The sequence below is a fragment of the Gossypium arboreum genome, chromosome 7 (genome assembly GCF_025698485.1).
Source record: "Gossypium arboreum isolate Shixiya-1 chromosome 7, ASM2569848v2, whole genome shotgun sequence".
Lineage (NCBI taxonomy): Eukaryota > Viridiplantae > Streptophyta > Magnoliopsida > Malvales > Malvaceae > Gossypium > Gossypium arboreum.
Genome location: NC_069076.1, coordinates 4,649,433 through 4,664,437, shown reverse-complemented (window position 1 = coordinate 4,664,437; position 15,005 = coordinate 4,649,433). Strand labels below are relative to the sequence as shown.

At 27.5% G+C, this 15,005-nt stretch overlaps 1 protein-coding gene across 1 annotated transcript; it reads right to left on the bottom strand.

Annotated features, from left to right (window-relative positions):
* Positions 1-9,913: 9,913 nt before the first annotated feature.
* LOC108488305 (uncharacterized) lies at positions 9,914-10,791 on the bottom strand. Its single transcript, XM_017792593.2, has 2 exons — positions 10,284-10,791; positions 9,914-10,172 (listed from the first exon to the last, which is right to left on the bottom strand). Exon 1 carries the CDS (start codon positions 10,644-10,646, stop codon positions 10,311-10,313), a length of 336 nt encoding a protein of 111 aa, XP_017648082.1. The 5' UTR covers positions 10,647-10,791; the 3' UTR covers positions 9,914-10,172; positions 10,284-10,310.
* Positions 10,792-15,005: the final 4,214 nt, after the last annotated feature.

The following is a 15,005-nucleotide window of genomic DNA, read 5'->3' as shown; positions in this document are numbered from 1 at the left end:
TCAACTCATGGTCGAACACCAATTATTCACCAAAACAAAATTTAACTCATGGGTTTTAGAGAAAATTAAGCAAGGAATTCAATGATACTAAAAATTAACAAAAACAACATGAATGTTCTCTTTTTTTTTTTTTATGCTTTGTTTTATTAAAACTTCACTTAATAATAATTTACTAGTTTAACCATTGAAAAAAATAACATAGCTTTAATTTTTTATGTCTCATGCCGTCCATATCAATTGTCTAAGGTTGAATATCATCACAAATACTCCAACTTACAAAAACAACTTCAATTCCGCCCTAAAGATACAAACATGCATGGCTTTCCATTTTTTGTTTTATAATACTTATAAAAATAATTATCTCACAAATAACTTTAAAATAAACATATAAAGACATTACCGTCCATATATTTATTAATGATATAATTGCCATTCAAAACCTCAATATTCTAAAGACATAACACTTAACATTTTCATGATAGCATGCTTATTAATCAATTGATGCAATTTAATCCTTTTTAATAATCAAGCACTCAAATCATTGAATCTAAACACGAAAATTTAGCACACCTAAATTCATACATTCAAAACATAGAAAATGATATTTAAATATTTTTCTGACTCTGATTCGTGATCTCAAAACCACCGTTCCGAATAGTGTCAAATTCGGACTGTTACAAGTGAGGCGACTGGTAGGGGGCCATTATATTGAAGAGAATCCTAAGGGAATATAGAAGCTGCTCGGGTCAATGTGTTTATTTTGATAAATCTACGGTGTTCTTTAGCAAAAACATGACAAGAGGAGGCCAAAGGAGCGGTTGTAAGCATTTTGGGGGTTCGAAGTTCAAATGACAGAGCGTTATCTCGGTTTGCCGAACTTGGTAAGAAGAAAGAAGAATGAGTCGTTCCAGAATCTAAAAGATTGGATAAAGAAGCAGATTGACAATTGGAGTACTAGGTACCTCTCTCAAGGGGGAAAGGAAGTATTTATCAAGGTTATTCTTCAAGCCATCCCCACCTATTCAATGACCTTTTTTTTTACTACCGAAATCGTTATGTTTGGAGTTAGAAAGCATCATAGCTAATTTTTGGTGACAAAAAAGTCATCGCAAAAGGGGAATTCATTGGAGTACGTGGAGAAATCTTTGTCTTTTAAAGGAGGAAGGGGGTTTCTAATTTCGTAATCTTTGCCAATTTAATATTGCGCTTTTAGCTAAGCAAGAATGGCGACTTCTTTTGTATTCATTATTAGCGAGGGTTCTCAAAGTTAAATATTTTTCAGATTTTTTTAATGCTCGATTAGGTAACCTACCTTCGCTTACCTGGAAAAGTGTTTGGGTTGCTAAGCGTTTGCTACAGGACGGGATGTGCTGGAGAGTTGGCCGAGGAAATAGAGTATCAGTATGGGATGATTGTTGGATCCTGAGATTTTGATCCAGGCGAATGGGGCTATAGAAATGACAATGATGTTAAGTTAGTTGCATATTTAACTCAAGACACAGACAGAACATGGAAGACTGACTTAATTATAGTACCTTCCAAGCAGATGTTGCTCAAAAAATTTCGCAGATCCCTCTAACAGAAACACCTCATGAGGATTTTCGAGTATGGAAAGAAGAACAATCTGGTGAACTTTCATTGAGGAGTGCCTACAAACTATTTAAAGATGCTTGCTTGGATCCTAATTTTTATTTAATACAAGCCGATCTAAAAGATTTCTACAATAATCTATGGAATCTACAACTACCTTCCAAGATTGCAATTACAACAGGGAGAATATCATGGAACTACATCCCAACTCTTGTTAATTTAAAATTCAAACGGGTTACTAATAACGCGGTATGTTCTTGTTGTGGAAGAGAGGAAGAATACATCACCCACATCTTTCGACAATGTCCTGTTACAGTTGAAGTATGGCAATTGTTAGACCTGTCTTGGATTAGTGAGAGTACAATTCAGGGATTCTGGGAGTGGATTACCTAGGTTTTCAGATTGAGTACGTCTGAGCAGTGCAAGATATTCTATTGCGGTATGTGGTTTATTTGGAGCTTAAGGAATAAATTTATACATGAACAGAAAGCAGAGACAGGGAGGGAGTTAACACTCAAAGTTCAAAAAGTACATAGCCAAACTTGAAGGGTTGCGGGAAAGAGCAAGTACCTTAAATACGAGTAGCAGTTATAGGCATCAGGAGGTTTATACGAAAGTGACGATTCAGTTCGATGCAACCTTTGATAAAAGGAACTCTAAATAGGCATCGAGACTGGCGGTTTGGGGCTGGTCAGGGAGACTTATGGCTATGAAGACTACCCTACACAGGAATGTCCCGTTTCCATTTGCTGCAGAAGCTTTTGCAGGTCTACAGGCGTTAAAACTAGGAATTGCAATGGATTTTCCCTCAGTAACGATCATGGGGGATTCTCGCACAATCATCAAGAAATGTCAAGCCATGAAGAACGATAAATCAGTCATAGGGGCGATTATTAAAGACATCCATAGTAAGATGACTAGTTTTGAATATATTAGCTTCCAGTTTATAAACAGAACAGAAAATGCTTTTGCCCATAAGATTGCAGAAGAAGCTTTAAAGAAAGAGGAAGAAACATACCTGGTGAGAGAGAGTGACGATTTTCCGGAAGGGCGGTGGAGAAGAGATCCAGATTGAAAAGTGCAGTGTGAATGAGGAAATGATATGGGTAACATGTAAAGAAAAATATGGAACGGCTACCATCTGAACAGAAGGGATAGACGATGGGACAAGACTATGGAAAGATACGCCCAGCTGTTGTTGATTCGACTAGTATTAATGACTTTAGGTTTCCTTTTTGCAGCATTTATTGTTTTGTCTTTTATGCTCCGTTTATTTGCAGGTAAAATATTTTTCGAAAAATAATTTCTGAAAAATAATTTTTTGAAAAATAATTTCTGGAAAATGATTTACTTTTCTGGTGTTTGGATGAATCTGTGTAAAATATTTTTCATTGTTTGATGATTTCTTGAAAATATTTTCCTGAAAAACTGCTTTTAATAAAATTTATATATTTGAGAATTTATTATCTTTTCTTTGTTTGATTGAGTTTACTTTTATATATATATATATATATATATATATTAATAAATTTATATTTTAAATTGTTTTTACATGTATTGCAATGATTTATTTATAAATTATTTTAAATATATAATAATACTCAATTATTATAAAATAGTTGTTGGAGTTTCAACACACTTTAACTGGGTAAAGTAATAATTTCAAATAGAGCACCAGCAGCAACGTATTATACCCGGGTAAAATATGAAGGAAAAATGCTTGAAGTTCAAGCTTTTAGCTACTGTCAAGAATGGAGAACAGAACTTAGAATTTTTAGAAGGCAAAGGAAGAATGGAGCATAAGATTGAATGAAATCTGATAATTTTCATCAACATAAACAATGGCATATTGCCAATATCTAGAGGATGTTGTGGAAGTGGAACCCTTTGGCGCACGAGATCTTTAAACAAATTCCCAGCTATCCTTAGAAAAAAAACGCAAATCGCAGAGATGGGGTAAGTGGGTAAAAGTGAAAAGAAAATAATAAATTCAATTATTTGTATTGAAATGTTCGAGAGAGTGAGAGCTTAGGGAGAATAGAAGAAGAAGAAGGAGAAAAGTTACCTGGATGAGAAGAAGAAGGAAGATGAACGGTGCACTGAGTTTAGAAAATGTCTTACAGGAAAAAAATCTGTAAGACATTTTACATAAAAAGCAAGCAATTTTACTCGTGTTCCTGAAAATGTTTTCCATAGGTAAAATATTTTCAGATTACCAAATAATGTAAAACCAGGAAAATATTTTCCAGAAAATATTTTCCTGGTTGCCAAACGGAGCCTTAAGGTTGTTTTTGAATTTTGCTTTTGTTTTGTAGTAGGTAGGCTGAATACATGCGCCTAAGCCCTGTTTATGACCTATTGCAGGTTTCTATTTCTTAATTTTAATAAAAAGCTAGCCGAATTTCTTAAAAAAAAAAAGAAGGAATTTATGTTTGTGAGCACTTTTCAATTTCCATAGTCTTACAGTAGATTTGGACGAGCAATCGAATACGATGCGGTACATTTGGTTTTATTTTTTGTTTTATATTATAGTATTATTACAGTGTGTAATTTTATTATTATTATTTTTACATTAATTATAAGTAAATACATCGCTCATTTAAACACACCCTTAATAAAGTAATATTATAATACCTAAAAAGGAAAACAGGGTTAAATACAAAAGATTTTGCTACTTTTTCTTTTCTTTTGCTATATCATCCCAATTAAATCCGATACAAAGTTTAATAAATACAATACTCACTCAATTTTTTTATTAAAATATGTTGTAACTTTCTTTACTTTTGTAAATTTAAAATTTAGTCTCTTTACTTTTTTTTTTAAATTTAGTCTTTCTATTTTTAGATTCAAAAGGTTTAATCTATAATTTAGCCCTTAAAATATATCAATTTTCCTACTTTGGTATTTAAACTTTTTTGTCCTAATTTGATACCTAAAGTATACCAATTTATTTTTAAAATTTAAAAAATTACAATTTTTTATAATTCTTTTACATTTTGTAATAAAATTATTAATTTGTATGTTTTTGTAAATTTTATTTTTATAATTATTTTTATAATTTATATGTTTTTCTATATTTATTTCTATTTTTATATTTTTAATGTGTATATACATTTAATAAAAGAAAATATTTTTTTTTTTACATAAAGATGCCACGTGGCGCTTTGTACTCGGCTATAAGATTTTTTAACACTTATCAATAAATGGACTAAAAATATAACTGAGGTATACTTTATATACAAAATTGGGAAGTGAGGTATCAAATTGAGACAAAAAAATTAGGTACCAAAGTGAAAAAATAAATATACTTCATGAGCTAAATCGTGAATTAAGCCATTTTAAAATTAATATTTAACTATTAACACTATTAAAATTAATTTGTTGAATTTAGATTTCTTTATCATATCTTTTGTTACATGACTACTGAGTAAGTATTGTTTTTATTTTAAAATGTCAAGTCAACAAATTTAAAAAAAAATAAAAGTGATAACAATTGAATCTAAAATTTGAAATCTAAAAACTAAAAATACTATGAAAATGGAAAATTATTTTTAATTCCAAAAATAATATACATTTAAAATTCTAATTTTAATTTTAATCAATAAAATATAGTATGGAAGATTATAATTTTAGTAAATTCTAAAAAATCTATATATTTTTTAATTTTAAATACTTTTTATATACGATAAAAATTAGACAATTTCTAGATTAGAAACAATATGAAATTTAAAAATTTAAAAATGATATTTTTCTTCATATTTTTATAGTTTTAATTTTATATAGTTTTATACAATTTTTGGATTTATACTTTTTTTAATTCTTTTCAATTATTTGGATTAATAATTACTTTATAGCGGCCATGCCTCTATTAAACATTATTTTAACTTTTTAATTTTATTTTAATTTTTTAATTAGAGCTAAATTAATAGAATATATAAAGCTAATGGTTAAATTTGTTGAATATTTTAAAATTAAGATTATATTAATCAAATCTATAAACATTGTAGAGTTAATTTTGTTATTATACTCATGAAAAATGTCACATCAACTTTTGTTAATGATTTAATAAAGTAGTGATCAAAATATCGAATGTTGATAATATTAGTAATTTAAATAATTTTTTTAATTTTAATATTATTATAACAATGAACGACCAAAAGCAAACACGTTAATATTTAAATGAGTACAAATGCAATTTACCAAAACTTTTATTTCAATTTTTTTCCTTATTTTTAACAAAATTTCGTATTATTCTAAATAAAATCAACTTTTAAACATAAAAGATTTAAATGATAATATAAGATTAAAAGAGATAAAATTAAATTAATTGAAAATAATTTTATAAAAAATTCTATCATGTTTTTATTATGAAATATTAAACGTTTTAAACAATTAAATCAATATTTTCAATTAATTTATTCTTTAATAACTTATCAAACAAGTCGTAGCAAGATAAATCATTATTATTTGATTTGTACCTAAAGCTAGTGAAATGTTTATTTATGTCGAGAGTTTATTTAGATATTAATTAAAAATGGTAGGAGCTTATTGGAGTATGAGTTAAAAAGTTAAAGAATTTATTCGAGAAAAAATAAATAATAATAATAATAATTTTTATTGTATTTAAATCTTCAGTTGACAATAAGTTTGAATACGACTTGTTGAGTAATATTTTCTCGTATATTATTGATGAGAGTATTTAGGTATTTATACATGTTGCTACATATACTATTACAGCTCATGATAGGGTCCCACTATTTTGTATTGACTCCACTGCCTCTAATATTGATATTCTTTGTCCTTAGTATTGGCATTCTTTGGGAACTCCAAAATTGCTAGGCACGTGTTTACGGAGCACGCGATTCTTTTTGTTCCCAGTATTGACATTCTGGGTGGGCTCCGTACTTGTTGCCTGTGGAGCATGCGGCCCTTTCTACAAGCTCCCTGAATCATTGTGAGTTGGATTTATGGCAATGCATTATGAGTTGAGTTTGCAAACTTGCTTTTCTATCTTCTCGTAGCTTGCTTCGCATTCAATCTTCTGGTGGGACATATTCAGGTCATGGGTCGAATACCCAAACCCCTAGTAGGGCTTGGGTTGGTGATTACTGATGTATAACACGATTCATAAACAAATTTTACCTTTTTATACGTACATAAATACATACATAATCTAATATTTATATACATGGTTAATTAAGTTGGTGTTAAAAGTCAACTTGACATCAACTTAATTAATAAATTTATTTAAAAGAACATTTTAATAAAAGATTAAATATTAATATAAAAATATTTTCGCCTTTAAGTATAATAATATTTATTTGCATTTCTAAATGTAATTTATTTCTCTCATGACAAAATCTGATAATAATATTGGGCCTTTCAAAGCCTCTGGTTAAACGTTGCCCATTTACAGCCCAGTAAAGCCTTAAGCTAAGACAAAGATTACCTGGAGTTTAGCCCTTACCTAAATCAGAGAAGTAATTGTAGTAAGTTATATATATATATATATATATATATACTTTATTAATTCAACTTAAAATATTAAATTTATTTGAGTTAGGTATTTAAATTATTTATTGGTTCATCAGAACATCTAAATTTTGATTCTCTTACTAAAGTTATTATTGATCATTAGTGTCGTTAAAAAAAACACGTCAGTCAATTAAATTTCATCATGTTATAATCTCGTTAAAATATAATTAAATAAAATTTTATATGAATATTAAATAAACAAATAAAATTAGCCTTCCCTTCCCCACCTTGTCCACCGCCTCCCCCCAGCCTCGTCCCTCTCCCTCTGAATCGGAGTTTTAACTAACTACTTAATCACTACTCAATCATTTTCCACGAGGATATTTGGTTAGAAATTTTAGACAAATATTACCAAAGGGGAGAGGGACGATGGACGGGGTGGGGGAGATAATTTTATTATTATTTAATATTAATATCAATATCAAAATAAAATTTTTATAATTACATGATTAAATTTGTTTAATTTGACACTAACGAGAAGCATCAACTTTAGTATCCGAATCTAAACCAAATCAGCTAAATAATTGTTTAAATATTTAATTCAGATAAACTCAATAATTTAAATGCTTTCTGTTGAATTAAACCTTACATAAAAGCTTAAGAATTAAAAAAACCCACGGTAAAAGTATAAAAAAAAAAAACTCTTATCAAAAGTTTCCATCTAATTGAGTTTTCGTGGAAAATAATTATTAAGCTTGTCTACTAATGGAAACTGTTGTTAATCAGTTTGATTATTACTGAATGCTGATAAACAATAAAAAATTAACGTATGATATACGATTAGAGGTGTACATGGGTGAGGCCGAACCTAACAAAAAATTTAAGTCTATTTGCTAGGCCCGTCCTGGCCTGAAAATGTTTCAAAATTTTTGCACAAGCCTATCTTGGATAAAATACTAAAATTCGAGCCCAGCCTAACTCACCCATATTAATTTTTTATATTATTTAAAAATATAATACATCAAAAATACTAAAAATATTAAAATAAATATTTTCCAAAAATTAAAAAATTTAAAAATATGTATACTTAAAGAACACTAAGATAAATATAACTTAACAAGCAAATGTAAAAAATAGTAACAAAATTAACAATAAAATAAAAATTATACAATATTCAAATAATAACAACAAAATAGTAGTAACATAATTATGAAATAGCAGTAAAATAGTGAAAAAAAAAACAAGGTTTTTTTTCATATTTGGGTCGGGTTAGGCTCGGGCCAAGAAATCGTTACCAAAGGCTCAATCCGTTTTCTAAATGGGCATTATTTTTGTCCAAGCTCATTTTTCAATCCTATATATTTTTCCTAAACCCTCCACTTTTCGAACGGGCCTTCGAGCCGAACCAAGTGACCCAACTCACAAATTTATATATGATATGAATAAATATATAGTTGTGAGACATTAACATATATTTAAAAAATATAACATTTATAAAAATTAGTAGTAATGCGAGATGAATTGTTTTTGAAGATTTATTTTGGATGTAATTTATTTAAATAATTTTAGATAATTATTATAATTTCGAAAATAATATTTTTAAAATAAATTCTCAAAGATTTTTAAAATTGAAATTTATTTTGATGATTTTGTTTTAGAAATTTACTAATTTATAATTTCTAACATGACAAGACGATTTTGTGTTTTTTGAACTTGGGTAAATGATAATTTTCTTGTTTTTGGTTGGTTAATATCAGCTTAATAAAATCAAGTTGTTCCGACATATACAATTCCAAATACTAACACATTCAAACACGTTCCCTTCCGTGTTTTAGATGATAAAATGCATAAAAGAAAAAAAACAAACATTTTCTTTTTGCAATAATTCAAGAAAATTATATGCTCTACCAACCAAAAACATGAAAATTATAATTTACCCAAGTTCAAAAAACACACTAAAGATTTGGAGGCGAAAATTTATAATTTACCCCAATTTTAGAAACACAAAAATCAATAAGTCATGTGAGAAAATTATAAAATAGGAAATTTATCATCAAATAAATCATGAAAATAAATTTAAATTTTAAAATGAAAATTTATGTTTTTAAAAATTATAAAATTATTTTACAACAAAGATAAACTTGGATAAATATATGTCTAAATTTAGATAAAATTTTAATATTATATTCAGAGTGAGAATAACATGATTTGAATTGCTAAACATATGCCTAACAAGAACTTTAACCATTACTCCATACAAGTTTAATATTTTTATTTTTAAAATATATGTCAACATTACATGTCATGTGACATCTTCTTATTATTTTCTCACCCACATCAAGGGTGTAGCCGAGAGAGGTGGCGGGGCTTTGGCCTCCTTAATGAAAATTTTTATTTAGACTCTTTAAATTTTTAAAATTTTAAATTAACAAATATAAAATTATATTTTATCTCCTAAAATGATAAAAATTAATTTAATTATTTAAAATTATAAATATATAAACTATTTAAAATTATATTTTATTATCATAAAATTAAAATTTATTCTAACATCATCATGTTAATGATATAGTTTCGTTAACATATAGACTTTAATTTATTTTTAATCAATAAATATTCAAATAGATGAAAGTTGTCAATAAAATTTAATGAATTTTTACCTTAAAGCTAAAAATTGTGAAAAAATCAATTTATGAAGGTAGAAAAACTACAAACGTTGAGAAATACAGAAAAATAAATCCAAAAGAAGATAGAAAAACAAGATAAGCAATTACTTTTGTTTTAAAGTAACAGTAAGAGAAAGAAAAAGAGTTCATCAATGATTTTGGATGATTAAACCTTATAAAGCTTATTTAAAATTTTGAATTCCACGATTAGGTTATTTTATTATGATAAGAACGAGAAATTTCGAAATTATTTACAAAAGAAAAAAGAAAAGAAATTACTTACGAACTATTTTCGTGAGCTCAGCTGTTGATACGGTTCCATTGTACATTTGAAACTGTTTTGTACATTATGATCTAAAGATTAAAACACTTCTCAATCTAAGGTTAAAACCGCGACTCTTCCCCTTGATATCCTTAACTAATCCTTCTCAAAAAAACTCCCTGCCATAATTTAAAATTAATTAATTAATAAATAAAAATTAGTTTTCTCAACATCCAAACAGGTCAAGAAGAAAGAAAAAGTTGAAATATAATTCGAAAAGGAAACCAAACCTTGATTGATTGATGGAGGTAATAGATTTAAGTAGCTTTACTGCAAGGCGTTTTAACATTGTTCTTGCCGCTGAGAGGCGAGCAGGCAAGAACCACGTTAACACCACGTCGTCGTTTTTCATAGAAACCTCCACGAACGACGACGACGACGTCATTCTCATTCTCTTTGTCACGGCTGACGAGATCTTCGCCAAGATGTGATTCCTCTTCTCTTATCCTCAAAACCAGACTATGAACTCTCTCCACTTTCTTCTTCATCTCCACCACCACCGATCTCGGCGACTCCACCTCCGCCTCCTCCGTCGATGACTCTTCACTCTCCAACTCAATAACTGGAACCGGAACCTCCTTCTTTGCCTCCATGAAGACGGTATCCTCCTCCCCTTAACTCTGATTCTTTTGTGTTTTCTTTTTCTTTGTTAAGTTGAAGTTTTCTAGTAATGGCGGGGGAATATATAGGAAGGAAAAGAAAGATGAAGATAGTAGGGGGGGTGTAGGCTTTAACAATTTGTGCGGGGATTGCACGTGGCAATACAAAGGAGAGAAAAGGCGACTATCACGTCGTTGACTGAAAAGACATGCGGTGAGAGAGACTAGTACAAATGCGTTGCCGTTTTATTAGCCAAGTAGTTCTCAGTGAGGATAAAGCCGTGTAATAAGTGATTAACAGCATAACATTTACTTTGAGATTATAACTTATTTGGTGTTTTAATTTTATTAAAAAAAGAAGAAGAAATTTTTAGCTTTCTATTTAATTTCCACCATTTTTTAGCTTTTAAATATGTACTGTTTATTAAATCACCTTAAAATAAATAAAAGAATTGACAATCCACGTAGGTTGTCACTTGTATACTATGTAGTAATTAATTATTTTTTAAAATTAAAAAAAACATACAAAAATATTTAAAAACGAAAAAATATTAAATTCTAAAAAAAATAACTAATTGCCACGTGACATCCGCATGTATACTACACCAACAAAGTTAACATAAATTAATTTTTTCATCCATTTTGAGATGATTTAACAGACAACGTGTTATAATAGACGTTGATAATGGCAATAGAACGATCACAAAACAATAAGAAAGGGATAATAAAACACATAGATTTTACGTGAAATCATTTTCGGGAAAAATCACAGGTAAAAGAAAAGAAAGTCACTCATATTGAAAACTGAATGATACAATAGGAGTTTCGCCTGTATATCTATTTAAATATTGAAAAACCCTATTATAGTCAATGTCAAATAAAAGAAGTGTAATTCTATACTGATCACCTTATTTTGCCACTATATTTATTTTTTCAACAAGTGACGGGATTTAAGTCATACAAACTCTAACACAACGTAAGTGTAAGGGCTAAAATAACTTTTATACATAGTTAAAAGGCCAAATAAGTAATTATGTCATTTACTTTTTTCACTATTATAGAATATAGATTAAACTAATTTACATACTCGTGTAATGCACGGACCAATTGCATGTATTAATTGAAATGCACTTAATTATTTTTATAAATATGTTTAACTTGTTATAATATTTCACTAATAATTATTGATTACGAAATCAAATCATGTTGATGTGTCATTATATAATAGGTGACAAATATCTTTAAAACTACTTCAAAACTAACCATCACTAAAATTATTTCAAATTTCGATTTTATTATATATATAATATGTGTATTTATGTTATTATATATATAATAGCAAATAAATAAAATAAGATGACATTATTTTCTCATTTTTGTCCGACGAATTCGATAAAAAGTAAATATTATATTTATATTTGATTCTTAAATTAATTTAAATTAAATTATTATATGATGTGATTAATAATAAAATATATACTCTTATATTTTTCTTTCATATATATATGTGTGAGATTTGAGGTGGAACAAAATGATTGGGAGATCAGTCAAATGTCAAATCTTACTTAGCATGCATGATTTGAGCAATTGAGTATGGAATTATTGGGTGGAGTACACGTGGCATTGAATTAAGGAATTAGGAGAGATTAGGGTGATTCTTAATTGATGTATTGTGAAAGTGGTACTACTTTTCCGTTTGTTACTAGTGGAGTCATATTACGTGGTTCAATTAACAAATAGAATAATAAAAGTTTAATATAATATTTATAATTTTTTAATTTAATATTTGAATTTGACATTTTTTTGTCAATTTGGTATTTGAATTTAATATTTTTTTCTAATTCGGTACCTAAGCTTTTTTAAGTTTAATTTGGTACCTAAATTTATTAAATGTTGTACAAATTACACAAAACATTAATAGTGTTATTTTTTTGTTATACTACAAAAATATTGTTAGCATTAAAGGAAATTTTGTTTAAAAAAAGTATTGAGCTATACTTAACCAATTAATATTAAATAAGAAAAAATAAAATTTTAAAAACCAAATTAAAAGAAATTAATTATTTTTAATTAATAAAATAAATAATTAATTAATTAAAACTAAAAGAAATTGAACATTTAAAATACAAAAAAAAGAAATCATATCATCTGATTATTTTTGCTACCTCATAAAAAATAACATTGTTAGTATATTGGAATAATTTGTAAAACATTTGACCCAAATCGAACAAAAAAATATTAAGTACCAGATTAGGAAAAAGGGTTAAGTTCAGGTACCAAATTAGACCAAAAAAAGTGTCAAGTTTAGGTACCAAATTAGACAGAAAAGGATTAAGTATCAACTTAAGAAAAAATGTCAAATTTAGATGCTAAATTAAAAAAATATATCAAATTTAAATACGAAATTAAGAAAATAATGTCAAGTTTAGGAAAAACTAACTATACATATTATTTTTAATTGATGTATTGTGACAGTAGTACAATTTTCCTTTCTGTTACGAGTGAAGTGATATTACGTTATTCAATAAACAAATAGAATAATAAATAAGGTATATATATTTGTTTTTATAAATAATAGTGGCATGAGTTCAAAGTTTAGCATATGTAAATTTTATATTGATTTTATTAAAAGATATAAAAAATAAAAGTATTATTACAATAATATAATTTATTTCAAATATATAAGGGTAATGTTGTAATTTCTCAACCAAGTCGATATTCGGTTGACTTGTGACAATAAGTCAATCAGGAATTTAAGTAATAGTATAGATGTACGACGAAGAATCCACTTACATTATCTGTAATCTGTTCGATTACTTTTTTATATGATTAATATTTTAACAACTCAACCGTTGAATTTATCAATATATTTATACTTATTATACAAATAATTTTTTAATTGATCGATACCTCTTTTATAACGACTTAAAATATTATCTATATTAATATATATTCAGAGGTTATTAAAATTAATAGTTAAAATATTTTAATTTACGACAAACTTAACACATATAATTTATATGAATGAAGCTTAACCACTGAAATATTAATCCTATAAAAAAATCACGAAGTTGTATAAAACTAAATTTAAAGAATTATTAACCTTGTTTATTTTTTTCTGTTAAATTTAAATCCATTAAAATACTATTTTAAAATAACACACCAATATATTTAATAAGGTGTTAACAAATTGAATCTGAATCTTTAAATTCAAAAAAGAGAGATTAAATTTTAAAAATAAAAAAATAAATAACAAATCCCAAATATACATAAAGAAGGAAAACTTGGAAGCATATTGAAACCTTTAAATTTTAACCATTTAGTCCAAAATAATTACCCCAACGCGTAAGATAGATAAAAAACCATGCTAATATATACTTAATGAAAATAATGTTCTTTTTTTAATCAAGGGTTGAGTAAAAGATGTTTAAGGTTTACCTTCAAGATTAAATATGAAGAGGCTTGAGTCAATGCAAGTCTTTTGCCACTACTCTAAATTACTTAATTGATAATGAAAGAGATTTGATGCAGATGAAAGTGTAAAATGGAACTAAATTCAAGCTCACTTAGAACTAGATACTCAAAAAGCTCTATCAAGTTTTCTTAATGTAATAAATCACTATTTGAAATCTGAACAATTATTTTTACATTGGAGCCTAAACTATTTTTATCCTAGTTAGACCCTAACTTAACAACCGTTCCAACATTAGGACCTTAGTCAAGTTATACCTAACTTAGCAATTGTCCAACATAAGGACCTAAACGAAGCAATTGTTTCACATTAGAACTTGAACCCTTTTTTTTGTCTAAATTAGTTTCTAAACTTGACAATTATTTCTATATTAATGGTAAAACTCGACAATTATTCTCATATTAGGACCTAAAGTTTAGGGTTTTCAAGAAATTTCAAGGACCAACTTGGACCTAAAGCCTCAATATGAGAATAATTGCCAAGTTCTAACTTAATTGGACAAAAAAAATTTGGATCCCAATATAGAAATAATTGCCAAATCTAATGCTTAACTTGGGCAAAATGATAATAGTTGCCAAACTCTAAAAAGTGATTTAATTTCAAGTTGAATTATTCGTCGGCTGCAGATTGGCACTAGTATTTCTTTGATCTGTTGCTTTTGCCTGTGTAAAAAAAATAAAAGATGCTCAACCGATAGCTCAAGCTCCAACTGGCAAATATCTAGCAAGGGATTGGAATTGGGATCGATTGCCTTGCTATGGGAAAGCTTGAGTTCAAGCATTAATCCTTGAGGTCCAGCACAACAAAAATCAATATGTTGAGAAAAAAAAAACAAAATCATTAATGATTAGTCATTATTATGACAACAAAATCTCACAAAG

Coding starts and splice junctions, on each gene's coding strand:
- LOC108488305 (XM_017792593.2), bottom strand. CDS start 10,646: ATGGAGGCAAAGAAGGAGGTTCCGGTTCCAGTTATTGAGTTGGAGAGT.